This window comes from Pleurodeles waltl, chromosome 9 (genome assembly GCF_031143425.1).
Source record: "Pleurodeles waltl isolate 20211129_DDA chromosome 9, aPleWal1.hap1.20221129, whole genome shotgun sequence".
Classification (NCBI taxonomy): domain Eukaryota; kingdom Metazoa; phylum Chordata; class Amphibia; order Caudata; family Salamandridae; genus Pleurodeles; species Pleurodeles waltl.
The window spans coordinates 1,005,316,280-1,005,343,260 of NC_090448.1; the positions used below are offsets into that span (position 1 = coordinate 1,005,316,280).

Below are 26,981 nucleotides of genomic sequence, written 5' to 3' on the forward strand. Positions count from 1 at the left end.
CAAGGAATACTGCTTTAATGCTTGCAATTAACTCATGCGACAAGCTGGCGTTATCCCTGTGAGGTATGCCTTCTTCAAGGTGAGCAGTCAAAGAACCAGCTGTGCAGCTCTGCATTGGCTCAAATGAGGTTCACAACTGGAATGTGAGAACCAGGCAGAGGTCCCCACAGGGGCATCATAAAAGGTGTTGGTAGGCACATATGGGTCCGCCCTTTAAAGAAACATCACAACAGGTTATTTACATAAAGATCACTGATCATGTAAACCTAAGAAAGGTGAATGAAACCAACAATAACCTTTAACTGCTGCCACAGCAAGACCTTCTTGGGCTAAAGACACATAAAAGTACCATGATAGACAGGGTAGGCTATTTTTGGAAGGACACCAAACAACAAACTTACCAGCTTTCCAGCATAGATTTGTTTTCAGTTGAGGGATGCCTGGCTGCCAAGATACCACTCTCTACTTCAAGAGGGAGAGCAAAAGGAGTCAACTGTTGCCACACAATTTCCAAGCATGGAGGTTCTGCAAGCTCTCTGCAGGACCCTGCCATGCTGCTGCTACAGAAAATCCTCCTAAAGCTGTTTCTGGATTGAAGGAGAGGTGCTTATGATCAAACGTTCTAGATACCACATTCATCTCACCTAGTCCACAGCCACTAATATGATTTGGGCCTGGTCATTCTTAACTTTTTTCAGAACCTTGGGCAGGAGAGGCAGAGGTGGGAAGGCATACAGGAGTCTAAAGCTCCAATACAAGCGAAAGGCATCTCCAAGAGAACTATTTTCAGAACTCCAATGCACAAAAGCATAGACACTGTGTTCTCTAAAATGGTGAAAAAATTGAGACAGGGTTCTCCCAATTGCTGGAAGACAACTCGCCTGACTTGTTAGTGCAGGTGACATTTGTGATCCAGCAGACAGCATTAGTTGAGCTATTCCGTCCTGGTGTTTAAAGATTCTGCCAGGTACTGTAATACCAAGAAGATGCCCTGATGATTCAACGAACTGTAGCAACACACAGCCTCTTGACACAGGACATAGAACCCCACTCCACCCTTCTTGTTGCAGTATCACATGGCAGTGGTGTCCCGTGAGAACCTGTATGTTCCCTCTTGAGGAGGTGAAATGCTTTGAATGACATACAAGCTCCATCAAACTGATGTGGAGGCAAGTTTGTGCCAAAGACCCGAGACCTCTGATCTCCACCTCCCTCAGAGGTTCTCCCAAGCCCAGCAACGTGTTAGTTCTGGGAGGGGTAGAGAAAGAGGTCTGCCACGGATTGCGGTCCAGGAACTACCACTACAGATCTTTTCAGTCTCCAACACCTGCATGGAATCAGATTTCCCTTAATGCTGAGCCCACATAGATTACAAATACCACTGCAGAGCCCACAGATGCCACCTGTTGTGGTCCACTAGCAGGATGCAAGAGGCTGAAAGGCCTAAAAGATGCTATAACTAAGACTCTGGTCAAGAGCTGAAACATCAGAATCATAGCCTGAATATTCTGGACTCGCTGAGGCAGAGAAAATGGTCTGAAGAGCACAGTTTCCAAGATGGCTCCAATGAACACCTGAGGTGCACTCGTCAGGTCAAAGGGGAGTACTGAAAACAGATTACTGTGGCATACCTGACAACGCAGATAAACTCTATGGCATTGCAGGATGGGGATATGGAAAGAGGTGTCTTGCAGCTCCAATGCCACTATCCAGTCCCGCTGATCCAGGGCAGGAGGAACTTGGGCAATGGTGAACGTTTTGAACTTAACCTTTGCCCTGTAACTTCTTCCTCAACAAGTACAAGGATGGGGCAGATACTTCTGTCTTTCTTTGGCACCAGGTAGTAACGGAAGTAACAACCAGCCCAGAACTCGGATGCCAGAACCCATCTATGGTTCCCTTCTCCCAGAAGCTTACACCTCTCCTCGCAGAATGAAAAAGTGGTCCTCCAAGAGGTGTTGGGGTGTAGAGGGCATGTTAGGAGGGGTGGAGAGAAAGAAGAGGGTGTTTCCATTCTGGACAATTTGGAGCACCCATGTAATGCTCTGCCATCTGTGGAGGTAAAAGGTGATCCAACTTCCTACAGGGCGACTGTGCATCGCCAAAGTAATTTAAAGAAATTTTGCAGCAGCTGCAGTGGGCAGGGCCCAGATGCTTGTGCTGTGATCTCCGACCTCTGGCTCAAAAAGCCTGGGCCGTCTGCTGATGCTGAGAGAATAATGTGGCCTCTGCAGGGACCTTATTCCGGTTCTAGGAAAGGGTGAAATTGTTGTGGGTACTGCCATGAACGCAGCACCCACAGTCCAAGAGAGCACGCTGTGGCCTTCCTGTCTTTGAAGAGCTCCTGTCTTTGCCTACTCTCTGAAGAGACTTATGCCAGCCAATGTCATGTCTATCAGGAACTATTGCACATCACTGTAGAACCTTATGGAACGTATCCAAGCATGACCACAAAGCACCTCGCATGTTGTTGGTGGTGCAGCTAAGCACTAAGTCATGTCCAGGCCCAAGCAAGTCATACTTCGCTGCAGTGTGACCACTGTGTACGACCTGCTTTAGGTTCATGCTGAGGTCCAAATGCAAAAAGAACAGATGGACGGAATGTGGAACAGTGTCAAACATTCATCCCCAGTCATAGATTATAATGAGGTCCTCCAGGCCAGCTGGCAAGATCTCCAACATCATGTCCCATGGTTCATACAAACAGCGACTCACAAAGCATGCTTCAAATAATGAAATGTAGAGCAAAGCTTGCAGAATACACCATACATTTTGTGAACATCTCTGTGTGCTTTAACTCTATGTGTTAGGGAGGTCCTAAATAGAATGGGGATTAGCCTGGTGGCAGAGGCTTGTGCTAGTGCTTGGGAAGACAGTCAGGGTTCTACGACTGGTGGACTTTCAAACCACCAAGCCCTCAGCAGAAGGGCGCAGCGAAAAGAGAAAAAAAAATAAAAATACTGAGGGTCACCAGGGGCAGGACGAAGACGTCACACAATCTGTTTATTCACCACAGGTAAGAGAGCAGGGTTGAGCTCATGCCCCCTCAGAGTGTGTCTGGGAGTGCCTCATTAAAGGGAAACCGGGGCTCAGTATTAATTTGCCCCATCTGGGGGGCTTCTGTTAGAACATTGGTTTTGACCTCTAAGGTGGGAGAGCCTGAGGTCGAGAACTTCAGCCACTTTTCACATACCAATAACGAAGGAAGCACTTTCCTGAGTGGCAGGGCCTGGATGTGAGACTAGGCCACTGCTAGAAGAGGTGTCAAAGCCACTGGTATCCTGGAGGTTTTCATACCAGTTTTCTTCGTGGTAGGGTTGCCCAAATTCATTTCCTGCCTCAGACTCATTATCAGAGGTATTTACCAAATAATTGAGTTGGCAATGACATTCCAGGAACCGGCGTGGAGTAGGAGGTGGGGTCCTCAAAGGTGTTGGTAGAGGTTCAGATACTGTGTCAGAGGGTGCAATAAGCATAGCGGGCAAACCTGCCTGTGGTATCGCAGATGGAGAGCCTCTCGGCTCCATGGGCCCACAGGTGTGCCAGATGGCACTGGGAGAGATCCAGAGAGACACAGCACGGCCTCCTATTAATTTATGGATCTGCCTCAGAGTCAGAGACAGCCCTTGAATCTCGGATGTGCCGGGACAAGTTGCAGGATTGGCTCGGATGTCGGCTGACTTCAAGGGTATGATCGTGAGGCAAAGCAATGCCCTTGCGCTTTCTCAGGTGTATGAGGGTGAAGGAAAGGTGCTGAGTCATGCTTTTATTTTTTTGTCCTTCTTCAATTTACTTGAAGATTTTGAGTGTGCTGCAATCAACCTTGAGAATTACTTCTGGACCAGGACTTAGCCCGGTCACGGCATGGGCTCTTCTGATGCTTGGCTATGTACTGCTTTGCCTTGCAGTCCTGAATGACCTTTGATTCCTCAACGCATAGTTACTACAGACCTTAAAATCGCGGTCCAAACCTAGGCACCACAGCAAACCTGATGTGTACCTGTCCGAGAACTTGGCTGGTGACAGCCCTTACAAGTATTAAACCCTGCATTCTTGGGAGGTGATATTTTCCTTGCACATTGTGTAAATTTGAGGCACACAGGCTTTGAATGAGACGAGGGGTAGCTCAGATTCCAGTCTGGTGGCATGAAAGAAACAGACATCAATGTGCAGGAACGGCACCTATATTGGCTGGAGCAGAATGGTGTCCATGCAGAGCTGCATGGCGCTGCCTGGTAGCATGCAGAGGGACTTCTGAAAATCTGAAAAATCCAGATCCAGGCTAAGTATTCAAAAGGTGAGGAATACGCAGTTGGGAGTCTATCAAAAATGATGTTCTCCTGAAGCTCTAGAACATGACCGCTTCAAAATACACCTAGTCATCGACTGGTGCCTTCATTCTCTCTGTGCCAAAATAACTATCCGCAAGCCCATATACCACCACAATCTGAAATTAATCAATGACATACTATGAGAGAAAAGACAGCAGCTTCTCGGTAAACCTTAGAACTCTACAATAACGCACACAAACCTACACCCAAACATTTTTGCCTCCCCGGGAATTAGCAATTATACATTTACAAGTATTGATATGGTTTAAACTTACCAGATGGCTTCAATTGAACTGATACCTCTTCCTGCAGGATGGCTTGGTTACTCCTAGAAACAAAAGTGAAAATATAGCTCAACTTTGGATTTAAGTAAAAAAGCTTCACAGCTGAAAATAAAGCTAAGAATAACTGATCTAGTAAGACATGTATTTGGACAACATTCATAAACTGGCCTTTTTGTTTTATTAAACTATGCAAATGTGTACACCTTAAAGCTTCAAGCCTTCATACTACAACTGCTTCGGAAGCTGTGTGGATTCTGAGAGGTGAATGACATCTCTCAGAATCAAAAAATCAAAACCAAACACTAAATACTGTACAATTCAAATACACCACCAAGAAGATACTGACAACAAAAAGATGACTAATGCTGTACTAAACAGAGACCAAGATCAACAGATGCCGTATACATGAAGGAGGTGTTCAGGAATTATAACTGCAAAAGTTTCTACAATTAGTAACTTGTACCCAATGATAAGTCCTATCCCTTCTCCGCCTGATTGAAATCTTTCCCTCAAAGTGTCCAAGTGCTGGGAGAAGGAAAGGAGCATTTCTACACACATTTTTTCCTCAAACAGAGGAAACCATGAGGGGAGACAAGGGAGAGAACAGGTGTCGTGGAGGGCAGAAATCAAAAAGGGAATATCTGGAACAAGGCTAAAAACGATAGATGATTTTGGCTTAGACAAATGAAAAAAAAAGAGGCCTGGGCTTCCTGAGATTCTGCCAAAAATCACGCAGTCACTGCCTAGATACAGAACAGAGAACAACCTGCACTGAACAGAAAAAATGAGTTGTAAATGAGACAAAAGGTCATGACCGTCCAGGAAGACTGTAGCAGCACAATGAAAAAGTCAGCTGTGGGGCAGGAAGCCTTATCACAGACAAAGAGGGGAGAAAGCTGTATGAGAAGCAGAAGATGAGTTCACATTTAAAACACACACATACAAGTATGTCTTAACGGGGGGGCACAATGGAAACATTCTACTATTGCAACTTATTATTTCCTGTCTCTTTCGAGGGGTCAAGCAAAAGCTGGAAAAAGAGCAGGGAGGAGGACGCTTACACATGAATATCCTTCTCTTCATTTTTGTGGTGGTTATGACGCCTGGATCAACTCTTTACTATAAAGAGAAGGCTTTTCCAAACAATATGGATCTGCTTCATTATTGATTATTTAGTTAGCATGAACCTATACACCATAGGTAGAACATTTTTTTATTCTGCAGCTTTTATAACGGAGTTTTAAAGAGCTGAAATATTTCAATGTTTTTAATAAGGGATGTGAACATATTTCAAGAACTAAAAGGCTGCAGTAAAGTGTGAGGGGAGAACAACGGCATACTGAAAGCAGTAATGCTTTAAAAAGATCCTGTGTGAAGAAGGTGTGGTGAAAGTGTGAATATTTCCAGATTTGGGAATCAAAATGAGTACACGAGTTCTAACTTAGCAGGAAAACCATGTTTGAGACCATGGGCCTGATTACAACCTTGGCGGGTGGGATACTCCATCACCAACGTGGCTGATATCCCGCCCACCATTTTACAAGTTCCATAGGATATAATGGAACTTGTAATACGGTGGACAGGCTATCCGCTACATTTGCGGCGGAGTTTTCCATCTGCCAAGGTCATAATCAGGCCCTATATTTCAGGTATCAGTCTGGGAAGCTGCAAGACGCACAATGCAGATCCGGAAGAGAGTCTTTTCATTCATCTATGGTGAGAGAGGGAGCACGATACTTCACAGCCAAGGATACAACTGAAAAGCTGACTGTAACTTTTAATTTGGGCAGACCCTTTACAACAAGTGCCTTGTGTCCTGCTTATTAGAATTTGTCTGTCTACTTTTTAATACCTTTTAATAAAATGTGATTCTCACTTAGTCAAGTCTTGATAAGTGGTGAGACTGTCTAGCATTGTCGCTCCTTTTTCAAAGCATTCTCTCAGTTTAAGGTTCTGAAATTCCTAACAAAAAATTATAATAGAAAAATAAGTTTTAATTTAACCTTACTTTAAAATAGAGTTCCCCTGTGACAATAATCCAGTATTCTGAAGACAGTCAGAGAGGGGTGTTGCATGGTCAAGTTCATCAAGACAACTCATGGCCCCTCCTGAAGCTTTGGATGCCGCTTCCAATGTGCTTGACTCTGTAAACTGTAAAATGAAAATGTGTGGAAATTAATATACAAAATTGCAATAATTATACCATCTATACTTTAAACTGAACTTGTATGTTGGCTAATAAATCTAAAAGAAGAAAGCACATGGAGGAGTGTGCGAGGCTGCAAAGTCTAATGCTTCACAACTTGTCCCTTACTACATTTCCTTCCTGGTAAACACCACTCACTCATAACCCACATTTTTCACCAACTATTACCGATCGGCACTTTAGTAAGAGGAATAGTGGAAGGTCTAGAGTGCTTTCAGAAACGTTTACAGCAAGAAAGATCGAGTCAATTGATATTTGCAGTTTAGGCATTGGCTCTTGTTACCAGAAAATCAACAAGGACGCGCTATAGAACATGCAATTGGAAAAGCTGTTTAAGACATACATTTGGACCATATGTCCTATTTCTACAATCTAAAGGCCCTATGCCAGTCTAACCCAAGTGACCAAACACAGCAAGATGGGATGGTGCACCAAATAAAGATATAGGACAGAAAGAAAAAAAGTTTGGGTGACCTATCAAAATCATCAACACCTGTACAGCACAAAGAAACATTAGTATACGGCATATGGAAGGTCACTAACTAGAACCGATTGGAGATATAAGAGGAAATGCAGTGAGAAAGAAGACAAACTCCACTTGTGGTAGTCATGCTCCAAACTTAAGCACTTATGGAAGGAAAATTTGGGCCATATTAAAAAGTTCCTGGGCAACCCACTCCCTGAATAACCTGCAATGCTGATTTTATGCCGGACAAACAAGACATCAATGGGTGGAAATGAGGAATATAAAGTAATTTTCCCCCATATGCTGCTGGTTGCCAAATTAGACACTACATGGCATTGGGAAATACAGAAATGTCCACTCATGGAGAACATGGGGGAAATACCAGCAATAATGAAACTGCACACTCAATTACAACAGATGAGCAGCTGCACTCTGGTTGAGAACACTTGAGGCATGAGGCTCTAAAAGGCACCCTGAGATTTTGGCATCCAAAATGCCGCTACATGATTTTGGTTTATAATTTCTCTCTCCTGATGGGGTTTGTATGGCAAACTGACACGCAGCTTATGTGACAATTAGTCGCCCCTGGATTTCTTTCAATGGGAGGAGCAGGTGGGAGGATTTGGTGTTGGGAACAAACCAGCAAGCTGCACCTTTTCAATTAGACTATGATCAATCAAACATGCTGTATATGTTTTCCAAGGCATTAGTATCCATTTTTTGTACAACTCAAAATGTTGAAAAAAAAAAATAATAATAAAACACACCGCACACCAAGGTTAGCACAACATTTGAAACAACCCTTGGCAAACCTACTCAGACAAAAAAAAAACCACACATTTTAACAGTAACGTTAGGGAAAACCCTTTAACTTGACAAATGTCAGCTAGACTATCAATTCCAGGTGTAAAAAATGCTAAAAAAAAAAAATTAAAGCGGACTGGAGGGGGACATGGCGTTTATTTCTCCCCCCTCATGCATTTCTCACTAAATGTGGCACTCTGAGAGCTGGATTTGACAATTATGGAAACAGTATGTAGAGTGGTAATTTAGTCAAAACAGTTTCATTAGCCTCAACTAATGTAGCTAAACATTTGCTGCACTGGTTTTCCTTAGAAACACAAAGAACCTTGCCTGGTAGCAGTGAAGATAGAGACCGGCATCTGGATGGAAAAGAAAGGAAACACTACCTGGTCAACTGAGTGTTGATTGTCCTTGTTCTCTGCTTCCATTAACTGTTTCTCCATCTCCTCAATCATCTTTGCCATTTCATTTCTTCTCCTAATGCTGGCTTGCATTTTCTCTGAGAAAACAGTAGCATGAATCAGACCGCAATATTAATTCCCTCAGATAGCAAAATACACTTTCATCATTTTAACAGTCACTGAGGGGTACCTCTGTGCTAGCAATTTTAAGTACATACAAGGGTAGATGTATTGGCCTCAGACTGCACTCATTAAGAGAGTATGCCAACCTCATTTTGAGCTTTTGTTTCATAGAACCATATTCATGCTTTCTAATGGACAACAAAGGTTGATGGGCTCCCTCAGCCCCACTCACCTTTTCTGACATCCCAGATTGAGGGAGTTTCTAAACCTTACTACAGTGTAAAAAAAGTGTGTGTGAAAAACGTTTCCAAATATTTGATTTAGTTTAAAATTACCTAGAGAAGCTCGACATAATATTGATCATAATATATTTAAAATTAAAATAAGATGGATGGTTTTAGTGTGAAATTAGGTGGCCAAAAGTAGGGGGAAGCACACAAGAGACTTATTCCTGGTGTCATACAGCCTTTCAAACACGTCTAAAGTGAGTCCCACGTCAACAGTCAAGTGGGAATTGTTTAAATGAATAGGTTACTTATCTTTGGTAATGCTCTTTTGGGAAGATATTCCAAGAAGGATTTCTCACCTTGTGAATCTTGCCAGGTAAGAGACTAATTCCAGAAAAACCTCTGCAATAGCTCCAGGGTGAAGTCAGGAGGCACCATCAGCCTCCACTCTGATTCTGACCCAACTTCGAACAAGACAACACTGAGCCAACATCAGTTCACCCAACATTTTCCGTGAACACAGAAGCAGAATATGACTGACAAACTGTCATTGATGACAGTTAGCATAATGTAATTTGGACCAGATCACTTCTGAACATGTTTACTCCACAGGCCAGGGCGATGAAGAATCTGTAGTTAGAGTAGCCTTCAAAAACAGCACTACGGACAATAATTGTTTTTCCGGTTCATAGATTTTATTCAAGTTTTATGATCAATACAGAAACAACACTTATTTAAAGCAATCTTATAATTAAGCAACACAACAACAGAAAATATGGCCAGTTCAAGACACTGAATTTAGCTTTATGAAGCTGGAGGTACAGAGCATTAACCAGTGCACATAGTATAGATTGCGGAGGTGATGTGAGCACCCATGTAGTGTTTAGAGTATTGGGAAATAAACATTTGCTAAAAGCAAATAGTGTTGTTTAAACTAATACTTGGGCTTAAGGTTTGGCTTTCTCACCTATGGATGCCTAAACTATATTCAGCACATCAACGCTTGACGCATGGAGGTCCAGGCTGCTGTTTCACCACACAACCCTGTTCAACATACTTGCTGATGTAGTGTTAGAGTTTTACGGGTGACTAGCAGGCCCTTAAAGCTGTCAAGGACGCACTGATAATTAAACTCAACTGTTCAGAATGTTCGACCACAAATACTGCACTAAGAAAAGACACTAAGCTTAAACATTATAAATTCTACTGTCTCATCCTGTTGCTCAGCATAATAATATCCACATATATAATAAATAAAATGGCATTCATGCATATCAGTATCAACAAGAATAGCATGAACATTTTTAAAAAGGTTCAATTGTCAGCTGGCCAGAGGCTACACTACAAGATCATGAAGTAGCTCAACTTGCACCTATATTTGTTTGGTATTCAGAGCATACTGTTTACAGCAAGAAGCTGAAAATATCAAAAGAGGGAGATCGCCTCTCAGCATAGGAATGGATGCTGTGGCAGTCTGTCAGTATCTCTGGCAGTATCTTGTGAGAAAATCTGGGGCGAAGATCTGAGTCAGTGGCCACTTCATGTGGTTTTTATATGTTTGGTCACTGACCTTTAACCTACATGATGGAATTCCCATTAAATTCCTGACAATCTACATGCATCAATACCAAAGTCTTTATATGAACCAGTAGAACCAGGACAAACCTGCATAAATTCGGACCACTTGGTATCTGACAGTGAAATACAGGAAACAGAACTTGCCTCCAGGCTGATGTCGCATTAGGTGTTTTGTAAGGGTCGTGATCTGGATGATTTGACACATGCGTAGATTCTTCACCATCCTGCCGGTTCCTGTCAATGCTGTTTGGTGCAGGGCTCCAGCTACATAACTGAGCCCTGCACTAAACAATTTTCTTTCTATTTCCAAAAACAAAATCCCAAAACAGGATTTTTTTATTTTTTTAAGAAAATGCCCCCTTGCCATCTCCTGTGGCGAGAGGGGCATTATTCCCTTTTTACTGCCCCTTACCACCTGGATCTTACTTTAGGGAGCCACTTGTCAGCAGTTGTAAAAACCTTCTCTTTGCTGGTCGAGGCAGACGGCTTCACATTCAACAGCTTTTCTCTGTCCAGTTGGTAAAGAGAGCACAATCCCAATACTCGCCTAGACACGTTATTTAATGCTCTGAACTACACACAGGTAAAGGTACAAATTAAGACCTGAACTCAGTACCCTGGGTTCTTCTAAGAGGCGAAGCCTTGATCTGAAAAACATTACATTGTCTAACAATCTCTAATCTGTTTATATAAACATGGCCACCAGCTGCGGTTGCATTTATCCCAGTATGAACAGACATCAACTCCTCATGGACTGCTTTGATTAAGTTTAATGTGGTCACTTTATTAGGAATTATCCTGCCTGTGTATAGTAACCACAGGAATGCTATCTAACTCAAGGGTGTAGAAGTATATGCAAGGAAAGCAAGTTGGAGGCGTTTGTCTTTGTAGTTGCCTGTATTTCTGTTAATATATCTGTGTCGATCTTCATTTGAGATCTGCTTAAAACTGCTATCTTGACAATATGCAATGCAGCCTTTGCAGCATAAATGGTCACACATCGCCCTTTGGTGGGAATCCAGTCATGCTAATGGCACAAAGTGTGCATCATATGGACCTAGAGAAGTTTATCTAGTAAGACATCTACCTTTAACCAGTGCTGTTTATTCTTAATCCGTTCCATTTGAATCCATTTAAGCACCAATGTTTTAAATCTACATTGTAACCTCGCACTCAGAAGGATGAATCAGACAATGTGGGAACTGACGGGTCAGCCTTCTATAATGCAAGTCCCAGGGCAGAAAATTCTGCACCTTCTGAGGTGATGTCACCTAGGATTATGGTGTGGATGTGCCTTGGGTGGCACTCACCATCTCTCAATATAGCCTGCATTGCTGTCGCAGGCTGTGGAGTACTTCTGTTCGGTTCCTAACTCAGATTATGCAAAGCCATCCATATAGAACAGCTTCTGAAATTACTCAATGGGTAAGGCTGGTGTTGGAGTGGCATTCTGTTTAGCTTGTGCCTAAAGAGTCAGATCATACTGAAACTTTACATTCACCGCACTTAACAGAAAGGCCCGCTGCAACCATCTCAATGGTGAAGCCCAATCTTCATGAATGCTTGCCTTAGAGGCTGCCTCTAGTACCAGTACAGGAGAAACCACAATTATTACTTTTTCATCAATCGGTGCTCTTTCTAAATGGATGTTTGAACAGGCGCAAGAATGTTCACAATGGAACAAGCTTAAGCTTGAGAATACAAGAATGACTTGTACGCTATGGGAACCATCTTTCCTGCATTGTAGATTACATGTGTGTAATCGGAGAAGCTTTGTACGACTCTAAGAACCAGTTTGACTTTGTTATGCCTAGTGTGTAAATATTTTGTCTCTGGCATGACCGCTTGTAGAGCAGGCAGGGTATAAGTGTGTTAACTTGTCAACTGTTTTGCAGAAAACGTGGGAGCAATTAAGTTGCACAGGGGCTTTACTCGCTCAGTAAGTAAGTTTGTCCAAAGTTAAGAATCCTCTTACAGGGATTGTAACTTCTTCAGTGTTTCAAGGGGCTGCAAAGCAGAACATGTCTGGGGGAAAAAACAGGTGCCAGCTCACTGTCCTCCTTAGTAACTCATGTCAATAAAAGTCACAGTCAGGTAGGCTACTTTAGACCTCTTAAAGTTAATTTTGTAAGTGTGTGATGTTATTATGTTTATTATAAAGTCAGCCCTAGTTAGGTGTGCATGCAAATCATCATCTGTGAAATAGAGGTCATCAATCTATGATAACACTTCAGAATCTGGTTGTAAGACCTTCATTATGCATGCTGGGAATGGTCCAGGGTTGTTTTAATACTCCATAGGCCAATATTTGAAAGAGTACTGCACTCCACCCAAACAGGAGGTGGTCTGATACTTGCTTTAAGGAGATATATTTTGACTGAACAATCCATCTGAGACATCCAGGGTTGTTTTGCACTTTTTTTGGTACCTGTGCTTTGGGCATTTCGCACTGTGTATGTTCATGTGTGGGTGTTTAGGATTCTATAATCTAAAACTATCCTATAGAATCAGTCTGGTTTTGGGACCAGAGAAAGTAGTATTTATTGGTGAAAGACAAGGCGCTATTATGTCTGGATATCGTTATTGATATAGTATTGCTTTTATATCTGGATTTGCTTCCGACTTCAAGGGGTATTGAGCCTGTGCTTGGGGCTCACTGCGTAAGGGATGAACATGTAGGATACAGCGTTTTTCTCTCACCTTGCTTGGTTTCTGTATAAGGCTGAAGCATTTCTAACACCCCACACAGTGTACATTTCCCCAGTATTATGGAGGAAAAGGCTACTCGTATAACCGCCTCGTCCTGCGGTGCTTCCATAATGAAGAATGGAGGCCAGTCCTCATCTGCTAATTGTCATACTTTTCAGGTAATTGGATCCAGAACAACACTTTAAATGTGCAAGGTATTTCCCCTTCAATCCATAAACGGAAATGATAAACCCTCTGAGGAGGACTTGCGTGTTTATCTGAAGTTTCACTCTATATGCACCCATCAGACTCGCCACCAGAAACCTGTGGGAAGTCTGATGCACTATTGCTACTTCCGCTGCACTATGTAGAAGTGCTCTTGCCAACATCCAGTTCTGCAGAAGTGCCTGGAACTGATATGACATGTTTCTAAGAAAACCCTGCCACTTTATTCTTTTTAAACCGAGTTTTGGGATCCAAACGTTTTGATTCCCCTCACACTGCAGTTAGAAAATTCACCTTATACTTGAAAACAATCTTATCCTTTTGCTTAGCACATGAATCATAGCCCCACATTATTAAAAGCACACTAAAGCATGCCCCTAACAACAGTAGTATGAACAAACAAGGTACTTATGGTCAAACACTTTTTGTGGTAGAGATTATTTAGGTGCAAATCTCTCACCTTTTGAATATTCCCTAGACATCAGATTGCATCATGAAACTTCTCAGCAATGCTTCTGATTGCTGGAAGGTGGCACCTTGCAGCTCAGCACCAATGCCATTCCGCTCCAGAAATGACATGCAGAGACTATATAGGCGCCACTCACACAAACGGGACATCAGATGCTCTCAAGAATGTCCGCATCCCTAGAAGCGGAGCCCCAAAAGCAAACTGGTACACAGTGTGCAGATCCTAGATTTAGGATCTAACTATGGGTAGCGTGCAACCACAAATGGGGAAAGAATCTGTGGCTAGAGTCTCTACCAGAAAGAGTGTTACCGAAGATAAGTAACTTGTCCTTCTCAAAGAGACTCTAAACGCGGATTCCTTACCTTTTAAAAAGATACCATAGCAGTACCTAATGGAAGAAGGGCTGTGAATGGACTGCAATCCAAGCAGAAAAAAGCCCTTCTTAGCAAACTTGGCTATCCAGATAATAGTGTTTCGTGAATGTCTGGAGTGAGGGACATCTATGTAGATGTCTGGCAGATGTCTAGGAGAGTGACTCAGAGTGCTACCACAGTATTAGAAACTTTGGCCCCGGCGGAATGGGCACACAGGCATTCCAGAGGTTGCTTCTTTGCCAGTGCATAGCAGATCTTAAAGTAGAGCGGCATCAAGTATTAGAAGGTATGCTTCTGCATATCTTTGGCTTTTTTTCCGCTCTGGCAAACCCCACAAAGAGCCGATTGTCCACCTGGCGGTAATTGGTGTGACTGATGTAGAAGCTTAGTGCTCTCTTACCATCCCAGCGATACAGCTTCTCCGCCTAAGAGAGGTAAGGTAGAGCATAAAACACCAACAAAGGGATGGTTTGGCCAATGAGGAACTGTCTTATAACCTTCAGAAGAAAGGATGCCCTAGTATGCAGAACCAGCTTGTTTAGGAAGGTGATGGTTTATGAACACACAGTACCTGAATCTCACTCACACGCCATGCTAAGGGGATGACAATGAGGAAAGCCGTTTAGATGGCGGAAGTAACAAAAGTGGAGCGGCTCAGTACACATCAGATAAGTCAGGACAAGATCATAAGATCTTGGCTGAGCATACTAGGTTTGGACAACATGTGGTCTGATCCGGCTTCCATGACCTGTGCTTCCAAAAGCATTGTGAAATAATTCTATTGAAACTATACAGAAGCCCAACTACATGAGCATTGTTGAGGGGAGCCTAACTGCTAAGTATTTAGAATTTGAAAATCACCAACCTCTTTCGAGACTTTTCTCTTTACAATTAATGGAATTTTGCTTTAGAACACTCCGTATTAAAAGCTTCACTTTGAAGTATAATATCTGCCATGCTAATAATATTTTGGTCTCTGTGCAATAAGTAGAAAGTAAAAAGAATTGAACATGTGCATTTTTTTTGCCTTGCATATAGTGCAGTGAGGAAAACAAAAAAAAAAAAAGGATTCACCAATTGTGACTTACTTTGGGATTTTGGCATTATATGCCTGCTCAGAGTCCTTCACTCAAATACCTCCTCTCTCACTTAACTCTGGGTTGGCACTTAAAACTTTAGATTAATGAAAATTGCACTCAGACTTGTATAAAAGCAGATTGATTCTTCAGATATTTTCTAGGTGTGAAGTTGCCATGCTTACTGCATATATTTTATAATGACCGATCAGTATCAATTTTACAGAGTAATTTTATCATAAACAAAGCATCTTTTTAGATATATATATATATATATATATATATTTATCATCATGTACACTGGTACAGCTGTAAAGATTTTTTTTTTTTTTTTTTTTTTTTTTTTTTTACCTTTTATTGGGTAAAACCCCAAAATAAACATTGATTGACTGACTAGATTAAGGTGCTAGTAGGGCATCACAAACAAACAGAGTAGGGAAACGTATGTTTCAACCCTTTCAAAAAAATGTATGACAAAAGGTAATTTAAATAAGAAGGGCAGATCAGGTAACCGTAAAAGAGCCGAAAGGATCAAAAACATAACCCTTAACTGTGGCTAGAGAGGGGAAAAAAAAAAAAAAACCTTGGAGGGTGTCAATCTGGAGCGTGCAGCACCAAACCACAAATTTGTCCCAACAGGCCCACACAGTTTTTGTCTAGGGTCACCACGCTGACAAGAAGACATCAAAGTACATGCAGTGGAAGGTCGAAGGTGTTCAGCTGTTGCTGTTCACTCTCCATACAAGAAGGTGGAGGTTGCGAAAGTCGGGTTTGCGAACCTGACTGTTCCGCTGCAAGAGTAGATCCTCCCAGAGGGCAGCTTAATAGGAGGCCAGATGTTCAAGCTGATGAGATCTGGATACCATACTCTCCATGGCCAGTCCGGAGCCACTCAGATGACTTGGTCCCAGTCTGCAGCTTGTGAACTGTGGGCACGAGTGGTATTGGCAGAAAGGCATTCAAGATTCCCAAGTTCCACTCGAGGCAGAACGCATCTCATAGCGAGAGACACCTTGAAAACTCCAACACGCAGAAGTACAAGCCAAGGTACCCCCATCCACTCACGGACAAACTCTTGCATCACCTCCAATCGTAGCTGCCATTTGGTATCTGCTACGTGCTGACAGCTGAGCTCCAGTGCCCTGGCGTTCAATGTCCTTGCCAAGTGGTTCACTACTAGGAAGATTTACAGAGGAGCAAGGTCTCATGGCACAGGGCCCGTGACCCCACCCATCCGGTTTGTTGCAGTACCACGTGGCAGTAGTGTTGCCCGTAAGCAGCTTGCCATTCTCCCCTTAATGGATAGCAGCAAGGCTTTCAGTGCCAAACAGATGACCTTCAGCACTAGAAGGTGGACGTGGAGCCGGAGGTCCGTCAGAGACCAGAGCCCTCTCGTATGCTGGAATTGTTGCTGGCAAGCCTGGATGGAAAGGCCTAGACAGTGAGCAGTAGCCCTACTCTCCTTAAAACATCCAAGGGCAGAGTCAGTCTTGTTCCCGAACAAGTGAGTCCCATTAAACCACATGTCCATCAGGGACAATTGGACATCACCCGAGAACCCAGCTGTTCACAGCCACACATGGCAACACTGGTCCCTATAGCCCAACCAACAGAGTCTGTAGGATCCAAGCCACAACAAATCGTGAACTTGGCTGCATCCCGACCATTCTAGATGGTCTGTAATAGAACAGGTTAAGGACCTTCCGGACACTGGGGAAGAATTGCGCTATCAACTCCCAGAGGGCACAAGTATAGCGGCACAGCCACAGGAGGAATTGATCAACCGCAGAGCCATGCTGAGTGAGGAGCATAAGTGTTTAACAAATGTCTCCACAGTCTTTGATTCCTCGTCATGGGGAACGGTAGAGGAATTGTTATGGTTGGCCTGGCTAATGGAAGCCAGTGCAGGAGGCAGAATCTTTTGTGGTTGGGCCAGGAGATGAGAAGATTTCCGGGGAGGTATCTAGTCATTATCCTCTTGAAACTCCTCATACCAAATGATCAACATCATGGGACGGGGTGACCTCATCACCCTGGTCAATCATTATAGAAGTTTGTACCAAAGAGGGAATGTAATGAATGATGTCTGCCTTTAGATAAAACGACTGTAAAAACCTCCATCTGATCCATTTGAGACATTGGTCAAAGTTGGACTGGTGTAGACTCAGTGGACAATCGGGGATACATGTTCAGACAGTGAGGACAGCATTTGCGACAATGTATCTGAGGCTGAATCAGAGGTGGGCTGAGGGTAATTCAGGTGGAAGGATTCTCAGCTCTGTGGGGCCTGAAGACACCATACGGAGTGGTAAGGATCCAAGGAGATGGAGCACAGCTGCATGGAACTGTTCAATCTGGTGAGACGTGGTGGAAACTCTGGTTGTGCGGAACCAGAGGCAGAATCTGCTACAAGGTCAGGCAGAATGGGACTGTTGGCACCACCCACATGCCTCATCAGGTGATTAAGAATGGCGTGAAGAAGCAGATCTCTGCTTCAACTTCTTATGTTTTTTGTTCTTATCCGAGGACTTAGAGAGCAATTAAGACCAGAGTATAGATCGGTTTCCTCAATTTCGGGAATGGGAGCGATACTTGGAGCAGTTCTGGCACTGTCTCATTGTATTTGGCAACAATTTTGCAACACGTTTCCTGATGGCCTTCAAGTTTTTATCGAAACACAGTATCTGCATGTCTTGCGGTCATGGCTCAAACCCAGACACCACATGAAAATATGGTAGGGATCTGACACAGACATCTGCTTGCAACAGTCCTTGCAGAGTTTTAAACTTGTTGTTTCAGGGGACAAGATCACCTGCACACAGTAGTAATTTAGAGGAGAAAAATAAAAAGCAGTCTCAGACAAGAAAGTCATGGATCTTCCTGGAGGCATGGAAAGAAAAGAACAGAAGTTAGTGTGCAGAAGTTGAGCCTTTATAAAGCCCACACATCACTTCCAGAGCAGAAGTTTTGTGCGGACCTGCATGGTGCCACCTACTGGCGCACAGAAGCATTGTTAAAAGATTCCAGAGCCAGTCAGATGCCTAGGAAAAGTAGAAAAGGTAAAGAATCTTTGGCTGGAAGTCAGAAGCTAAGTTTATCTCAACACAAGAACAACCTTCAAATGTCAACAAATCTAGACTTGGCAAATAAATAATAGTGGTTGAACAGAGGATCCTAAAGAATCTACTCCGACTTAGCTCCTCAAGAATCCAGGTAGTAGCCTGAGCATCTTGGCAAAATGACAACCCATAAACCTCAAAAACTAAAGAGCACAGGTCGACTTAAGTCAAAAACCTTGGTTTAATCATGTCCTCGTAGCATTCATTGAAACCCAGATCAACAACATTATGTTTTAAAGCACCTTCTCCTACCTAGGCTTTTCATGCACCTTTAGCTTTAGGGATATCCTGGCTGGATTATGCAAATGGACTCTAGAATGTACTCGCTAGGATTATCAGCATGCAACAAAGAATCCTAAATGCAGCCATCACACATCCTTATCTTCGACAGAACAATTCTTACTCCAGCTCACCAAGCTCTCCAGTGGTTAGCAGTGAGAAGAATACCCTTTAAAGTTCACTGAATTGCACACTGGATGAACCATGGGATGGAACAGACCCCGATTACATTCCAAACTCAGGTCATACATCCACAAGAGCACCCTAGATCAAGTATGGACTCACTGCTGAAAATTCCCTATTATCAAAAACTTGCGTAGTACAAACATGTAATCTCTGAATATTCTTACAAAGAAAATAAAGACTATCTAATATCATTGCGAATTCAGAAAAAAAATGAAGATCTGTTTTTCACAAATGCTGGTTTGAACTGTATCCTAGGCAGCAACTGACTGGTTTTATATGCTGCTTGTGTTCCTATCCTCATGCATGAATACTGAGGTGCCAAGTCTGGAGCACACAAAACCCAACAATACAGGGAGTGCAGAATTATTAGGCAAATGAGTATTTTGACCACATCATCCTCTTTATGCATGTTGTCTTACTCCAAGCTGTATAGGCTCGAAAGCCTACTACCAATTAAGCATATTAGGTGATGTGCATCTCTGTAATGAGAAGGGGTGTGGTCTAATGACATCAACACCCTATATCAGGTGTGCATAATTATTAGGCAACTTCCTTTCCTTTGGCAAAATGGGTCAAAAGAAGGACTTGACAGGCTCAGAAAAGTCAAAAATAGTGAGATATCTTGCAGAGGGATGCAGCACTCTTAAAATTGCAAAGCTTCTGAAGCGTGATCATCGAACAATCAAGCGTTTCATTCAAAATAGTCAACAGGGTCGCAAGAAGCGTGTGGAAAAACCAAGGCGCAAAATAACTGCCCATGAACTGAGAAAAGTCAAGCGTGCAGCTGCCACGATGCCACTTGCCACCAGTTTGGCCATATTTCAGAGCTGCAACATCACTGGAGTGCCCAAAAGCACAAGGTGTGCAATACTCAGAGACATGGCCAAGGTAAGAAAGGCTGAAAGACGACCACCACTGAACAAGACACACAAGCTGAAACGTCAAGACTGGGCCAAGAAATATCTCAAGACTGATTTTTCTAAGGTTTTATGGACTGATGAAATGAGTGAGTCTTGATGGGCCAGATGGATGGGCCCGTGGCTGGATTGGTAAAGGGCAGAGAGCTCCAGTCCGACTCAGACGCCAGCAAGGTGGAGGTGGAGTACTGGTTTGAGCTGGTATCATCAAAGATGAGCTTGTGGGGCCTTTTCGGGTTGAGGATGGAGTCAAGCTCAACTCCCAGTCCTACTGCCAGTTCCTGGAAGACACCTTCTTCAAGCATGGGTACAGGAAGAAGTCTGCATCCTTCAAGAAAAACATGATTTTCATGCAGGACAATGCTCCATCACACGCGTCCAAGTACTCCACAGCGTGGCTGGCAAGAAAGGGTATAAAAGAAGGAAATCTAATGACATGGCCTCCTTGTTCACCTGATCTGAACCCCATTGAGAACCTGTGGTCCATCATCAAATGTGAGATTTACAAGGAGGGAAAACAGAACACCTCTCTGAACAGTGTCTGGGAGGCTGTGGTTGCTGCTGCACGCAATGTTGATGGTGAACAGATCAAAACACTGACAGAATCCATGGATGGCAGGCTTTTGAGTGTCCTTGCAAAGAAAGGTGGCTATATTGGTCACTGATTTGTTTTTGTTTTGTTTTTGAATGTCAGAAATGTATATTTGTGAATGTTCAGATGTTATATTGGTTTCACTGGTAATAATTAATAATTGAAATGGGTATATATTTTTTTTTGTTAAGTTGCCTAATAATTATGCACAGTAATAGTCACCTGCACACACAGATATCCCCCTAACATAGCTAAAACTAAAAACAAACTAAAAACAACTTCCAAAAATATGCAGCTTTGATATTAATGAGTTTTTTGGGTTCATTGAGAACATGGTTGTTGTTCAATAATAAAATTAATCCTCAAAAATACAACTTGCCTAATAATTCTGCACTCCCTGTAATAGATGTTAATTACTAGCAACATATTTCTCCGAGAACGGATTATTATTATTCTTTTTTTTTAATTGCTGGACCTAGCTGAAACGTATGCCACATAAAATGATGACTGGTTTGTATGTGTTGCTGACGATCCTCACATTTATTTATTTTTTTTTTAAACAGAAGCAGAAGGAGCATACCGATGCTACTGTGCTAAGGTTGGTGCACAGTCTCTAGGCCTTATACATAACACCAAACTAACCACTTTTTGATGTGACTACCACCAACACAGTTCTCCCATACAGCACAAGCAAATTCTCATCGCCCTGTACAAGAAAGACTTATGGGGCTTTAAAAAAAGTGGGGCAGTTCTATAAAAATGTTACAACACAATAAAAAAAGGGGGGAGGGGGCAGCGGTGGATCAGGCTAGGAAGAGAATTCCTAGGTCAGGTTTGAGAAGAACTCTTAAGACACCACCACAGCCATCCTCAGCAACATATGCCTTTCAGTGCAACTCTAGAGCAATCAGGCTACAACGATCAAACATCACACTGTGTTTCACAGACTAAAGCGCTGAGTTGCGAGAGTGCTCCTTGAAACAGTTGCTAAGAGAATATAAGTAATTTGAGAGGGTCAGATATGGAAAAGCAAGATGCTTTTGAGCACGCTCTCCCTGCAAGAGTCTCCTATAAGAACGGTTTCACTAACATGAACAGGAATGCTGGAAGAGTCAGTTCATAGTGCCACGAAAGGATGAAGCTTCCTGTATCTTCCAAAGATAACCACATCACTACGGCTTAGGTTAACACAATTCTCAGGTGTGTGTGGAATGGAAACTGTAATGCCAAATGCCCTAGTCAGGTCGGGTTTGCTGTAAGGGAACCTGAGTTTTAATGTCTTTTTTCGAATGTCTAGTTGTCTGTCAAAGTAAGCAGAAACTATACCCCTTGCTTACACTGTGCCCTTTGTTCATACTGGGCCTCTAAGGCCAGTGCCAGGCAACATAATTTGAAAATGAAAAGTAATACAGTTTCACATAAGCAAGCCGATTCAAAGCGCCACGCCATGAACGTGAAGGACACAAAAAAGGAAACAGAAGTTCGCTCGTAGTCAAATGTATCTGCAAAAGTACAATTGGCCATGTAACAGGGTCGATGTCCAAGGCGGTAACGAAACCGCCCAGAGGAGAGCCAAACGTAAAGCAAATGTAAACGATTTTTGAAGGGCAAGCCCATGAACAAGCGATAGTGATGGGCGTGGTTAAAAGCCCAAATAGATAACATGGTGGAAAAGCAGCGCTTGCGCGCCGCTATGCTCCACCGAAAAATGAATGGGACCTTGTGTAATGTAACTAGTGCTCATGCAAAGCGCTCCAATTCCTTCAGATCGAGTCTGAGCTACATAAAAACTGCAGAAAAATGTACAAAGAAGGAAGAACAAAGCGTTCACAAAGAAAGACAAATAGATACCCATTTAGTGGCTAATTTGTACAAAGTGAAACTGGAAAACCTGGATAAATTGTGGCTTCCCAGCTTGAATTGTGTGAAGTTAGGCAAATATTTTATTTCACCAAAAGTAATTTTTCTTCATTACCATGTATGAAAGAACCTTCAAATGTGCGAGTTCAGAATACCAGCCGTATAAAAATATATTGCATTTGATTTAATCAACTATAATGTTGGTCACGTACACGGTTGATTTCCATGGCACTTGCCTTGCCTCTTAAGTTCAACAATGGTTCAAGTTTCACGACTAGCACTTTTAATAAGTACTTCTCAGTGCAGTGCTATAAGGTTACGTACTCATGTGAAAGCTTCCATGTTAAAGAAATACACTTTTTGTACTTTGAAGAGACTTTATAATTCTAATAATTCATGTGATATTTATTGTAGGACTTACATAGCAAACATTTTCAGTGCTCGGGTTGTGCACAGGCTCTAAGAGCCGGGTCAGACCTTTGGCTAGGCTCCCACTGCTAATGTGTTGGCTCGCCCACCTCCAATAATGGCTGCAACGAGTATGGGTCTGCAAGTAAGGGGGAGAAGTTTGGGGAGGGGGGGGAAATGGGGAGGGGGAGGGTGGCAAAGCCCATGGGCAGGCAGAGAAGCCTCGCACGGCCCTACACACCTTCAGCTTTGTGAGAGGTGTCAGCAAGGGAGCAGTGTCCGTTCACAGGGTATCTGGTAGTAAGCAGTGGTATAAAATATGTACTTCTAAAAGTATGTATAGAGCATCTTTCCTCTTTGAGATGCTAATAAGTGCACCCTTAGAGTGAACTGGCTAACTACATGCAGGGGAGCTGCTTTCCATCAGCAGAAGGAGTAGCTTTTAAGACGTTAATCCCACCCAGGCCAGTCACCCTATGATCAAGCCTGCATCCGGAGTTTCCTGTTTTCCGGATCCCCAGCCACATTCTCACTATGAGAGTCTGGTCCACACATAGCCCGACTGCCCTGAAAGCATTCAGTGATGCTCGTTCTGCAGCCACCTCCAAGCAAAGAATTTGAATACTTAATATTCCCTGAGTCTCCTAAATCAAGAGTGTGTGCAAGCAAGAGTGTGGGTGCCTCATGTACCTATGCAGAAAGAGTATGCGAGGTGGGTGCGTAAGGAGGGTGCATATGGAGGGGATCTGTGCAGCGTATGCAGGGGTTGTGTACACATAAGGAGTAGCAGTATGTCGAGATGCATATGTAAGCATGTAGTGCTTATGCAAACTGGACGGGCATGTTCAGGGATCTAAGGATGTGTGTGCGAGGGAGGATATGCGAGTGTAAGAGTTGTGTGTTTGTGCACGGAGTGTGTCTCCAGCGGGGTGTTTCAAGAGGCATGTATCTTCAGTGGGGCCTGTCTGCAAAGGGGATCTTTGTAGGAGGCATGTCTCTGCCAGGTAGGGGCAAGTAAAGAGGGTGAATCAGAGCAATGGTGTGACTGCAATGTGTGTCTGCGTGTGGGAGCATGTTTGTACAGACACAGCTGCAGACATGTGCATCTTTTCAGATGAGCGGGGAGCACTTTTCAGGGCATGTGTAGAGATTTTTCGAACTTAAAACCCACTGAGATGTCTGCTCCACTTGTCCCTACCCAGCACCCTTCCATGCGTGCCGGAAGCAGACCAAAGTCTGGGAAAGGAGATAAACCAAGAATGCAACAAAAAAGAGACACGAGGGTAAGAGTGAACAAACCAATAAATTAAAGATAATAGCAAAAAATAAAGCAGAAAAGAAAATTAAAGAAGAAAATGTAGGGCAATTAATTCTACCACTAATAAAGTTAGAGAAGCAAAGACGAACAGGAAATAAATTATTAGTTAACATATGCAGAAAAAACAATCGATCTATTAAGTTGTAGCTTAAAAGGTGGGAGGACACTTTGAAAGTGGCTACTGTTGATTTCTACTGGAAAAGCAGAGTTCACTGGTTCGGATCCTTGGGTGGAAGTCCGATGGGTTATTCACACCAACTACTCGGATACATATTTAGCCTTCAAGTCACAGGTTTTAATCCAATTTAGAAAACAACAAGTGAAGTAATTTACTACAGAAATCTGTGTAATCATGACAATTATCAATTCTAATCCCACTAAAAAAAAAAGCTCAGTGGGTTAACGGAGCCACAGACATTGCATCTAACTCCCTGGCTTCAGATTCCAATCATATTCCTACACAAGTAGGTTAGAGGAACTATCCTGCTTGTGTACAATCTGGGGTTTACACTTTTCAATTACGATATATCTCCCTCACAGTAGTGCACTGACTGTATGAGCTTTACATCAGCTTAGTAGTAGTGTTAAACAAAAGAAACCTAAACCCTTTTGAAATATTTCTAAAAATGCTCCAGTGTCACATCCAGGACCACCTCAGCCCTCTACGTGTTTTTGCACTTAACGAAAGGTATTTTTACTTTACCATTGTTGGAACTTATTTAATTTCACTTTGCAGTTTCAACAAATAAAACAAACTTGCAATGTGTCTGGGTCTGTCTATCTACCTGATTTAGGGGATAGGGCGGGATAGTGAATTTCTTACCGGGTAGGTAAATTTCAGTATATTTTGTCTATCAGACAAGTAGATCTTCCAAGCAGAAATGTCTGATCGTTAATTATAAATTAAACATTCCCCTCCTGTTGAAAATTGTACTGCAATCATACAACCTTCGAATACCTTCTGATGGAATCTGCCATTGAAAATTCTAACAAGACAGTCAATACTATATGGCGTCAAGTTTAAATGCGAGAAAGTGGAGACTTGCATGCAAGAGTAGCTATAACTCAATGTATTTGCTGCGCTTGGAGCAAGTTGGTATGGTTGGTGCTATAGTTCTGTCCGGGCTTAAGACTGTTTCGTTTACATCATAAAAGACAAATATTACTTTCCCCAACATACAATTTTCCAAAAAGTTTTTAAAGTTGAACACATACCTTCCCTCTTCTTCTGTATTTTCTTTAAATAGTTGTCAGCCCTGATCTCCTCAAAGGAAAACTCTTCCAATCCAGCATTAACTTTGGATTTACAGTACATTGCCTGCTCCTCTTTGTTCTGGGAGCAGCTCTGCACCCTCTGCAGCGGATCCTCCTCCTTGGTCGCTTTTCGAGCGCTCAAGACGCAAGTTAAACTGGGGTTAATTTTACATGGTGTCCTAAAAGAAACAATATAAGTTTGCTACACAGAAAAGGAATCGTTTTTCTAGCCTGTGTAAATCAGAATCAGTTACTGTACATTTCCTACACTTGTAACTAGCGCATTCTCTGCTAAATAAGAAAATGAACAAGCACTGGCGAATCCAATAGATCTGTGTTTATTTTGGGCTGCATTACAAAAAAATTGGGAACAGAAATACGGGTAAATATTACATATAAGTGAAAAAAGGGAGAGCCTAGTCAGAGAGGAATACAGATTATAAATCGATAAAGACGTCATAGGGGAGAGGCAGGAGAGAGGAAACCAGAGGGGATAAGACTGTAGAAAAGAGCAGTGGGAAGAAGGAGAAAGAAAGGAAAAAAAAAAAAAAAAAAAAAAAAAAAAAAAAAAAGCTTTCCCTGGTAATGCTACAGCACCCTTTTCCCCGGGGTTTGAAAAGAACGGGATTTAAAATGTTTTGCCTCTGTAGTATGGAGGGAGTTTGGTGATTTGTCAGCGTGTTTGGAGCCATAGTGGGCTGGGTGGTGTGGAAAAATCTCCACTGGTGAATGCTGGACTAGTAGGTGTTGAGGAATACTTTTTTTTTTTTCAAAAGTGCTGGATGGAATGCCTGAATTAGCCTCAGCCATTGGTAATTACACGGGGGTAATGACCCCAGTTCGTTATTATTTGTTTTTACACACACCATGTCACCACACAATGGACCCAGCTTGTATATCAATTAGCTTTTTTTTCTTTTTTTTTTTAACGCAATCCATATATGGAGAGCTCAAGGAAACCCTCTAATCTTTGTCTGAATAGTCAAGGTACAAAACAAAAACAGACCTAACTATGGGGTATGTTATCCAAAAATACAAAACCTCAAAAGAGAAAATTCAGTCACAAAAATTCAGTATTGGTCCTCGAAGGTTAATTTATTAAAGTTTATGGTGGTGTTTCTTCAAAAAAGAATTGGTAACCTGTTAGATCATACACTGCAATATCATTGGTTTCTGTGCATGCAAAACAGGTCCATTTCGGAGTTTCATATTTTCTAGTAGACACTCTCGCTTCTTGATTTTGATTACAGTCAGTTCACTTTCAGTAGTTAGAAGTAATAAAGTTGTACTCTTTACCCTATAATGGTTTGTGAATATTTTCCTGGAACAAGAGTTCCTGCTTTCTGGGCATGTGAGGGTGGGAGCAAATTGGGATTGAAAGTCTTGGAGATATTGTTTTTTTTGGGGGGGGGGTTGGGGGTTTCTGGAGCTTAGTGACCTCTGAGACAGTACAGCAAGAGTATGCCTTAGCCAAGACACAAAGGTTCTGCTACTTCCAACTGATACATGCCTTGCGGAAAGACCAAGTGTTAGAAATGGACTAGTCGGACCATACTCACTAGAGAGTTGGGTACTGGGAGACAAAATAACACAAAAGGCAGTTTCCTCGACTATCGTACGATCATAAACACCATACCCATCATACTAGGGAGGCTGATGTGGGAACACCTGAAGATATGAATTGGGAGATGGCACTGATACACCCTTGCGAGGTAGCTATTAGGACCAGGTTCCGCTTAATTCAGTTCAACATTCTGCCTTGTGGATGATCTGGAAGATATATCAGATGCTAAGGC

The 26,981-nt window shown here is 42.6% G+C and overlaps 1 protein-coding gene across 1 annotated transcript in view; it reads right to left on the bottom strand.

Moving 5' to 3' along the window:
• BUB1B (BUB1 mitotic checkpoint serine/threonine kinase B) overlaps window positions 1-26,981 on the bottom strand; it is a 248,690-nt gene that overhangs the window by 129,952 nt on the left and 91,757 nt on the right. Inside the window, exons 9-12 of the mRNA XM_069208601.1 lie at window positions 25,147-25,364; window positions 8,478-8,590; window positions 6,624-6,766; window positions 4,607-4,659 (exon numbers count right to left, since the gene is read on the bottom strand). Of these exons, the coding sequence (XP_069064702.1) occupies window positions 4,607-4,659; window positions 6,624-6,766; window positions 8,478-8,590; window positions 25,147-25,364 (527 nt within the window). The remainder of the gene's footprint in view (window positions 1-4,606; window positions 4,660-6,623; window positions 6,767-8,477; window positions 8,591-25,146; window positions 25,365-26,981) is intronic.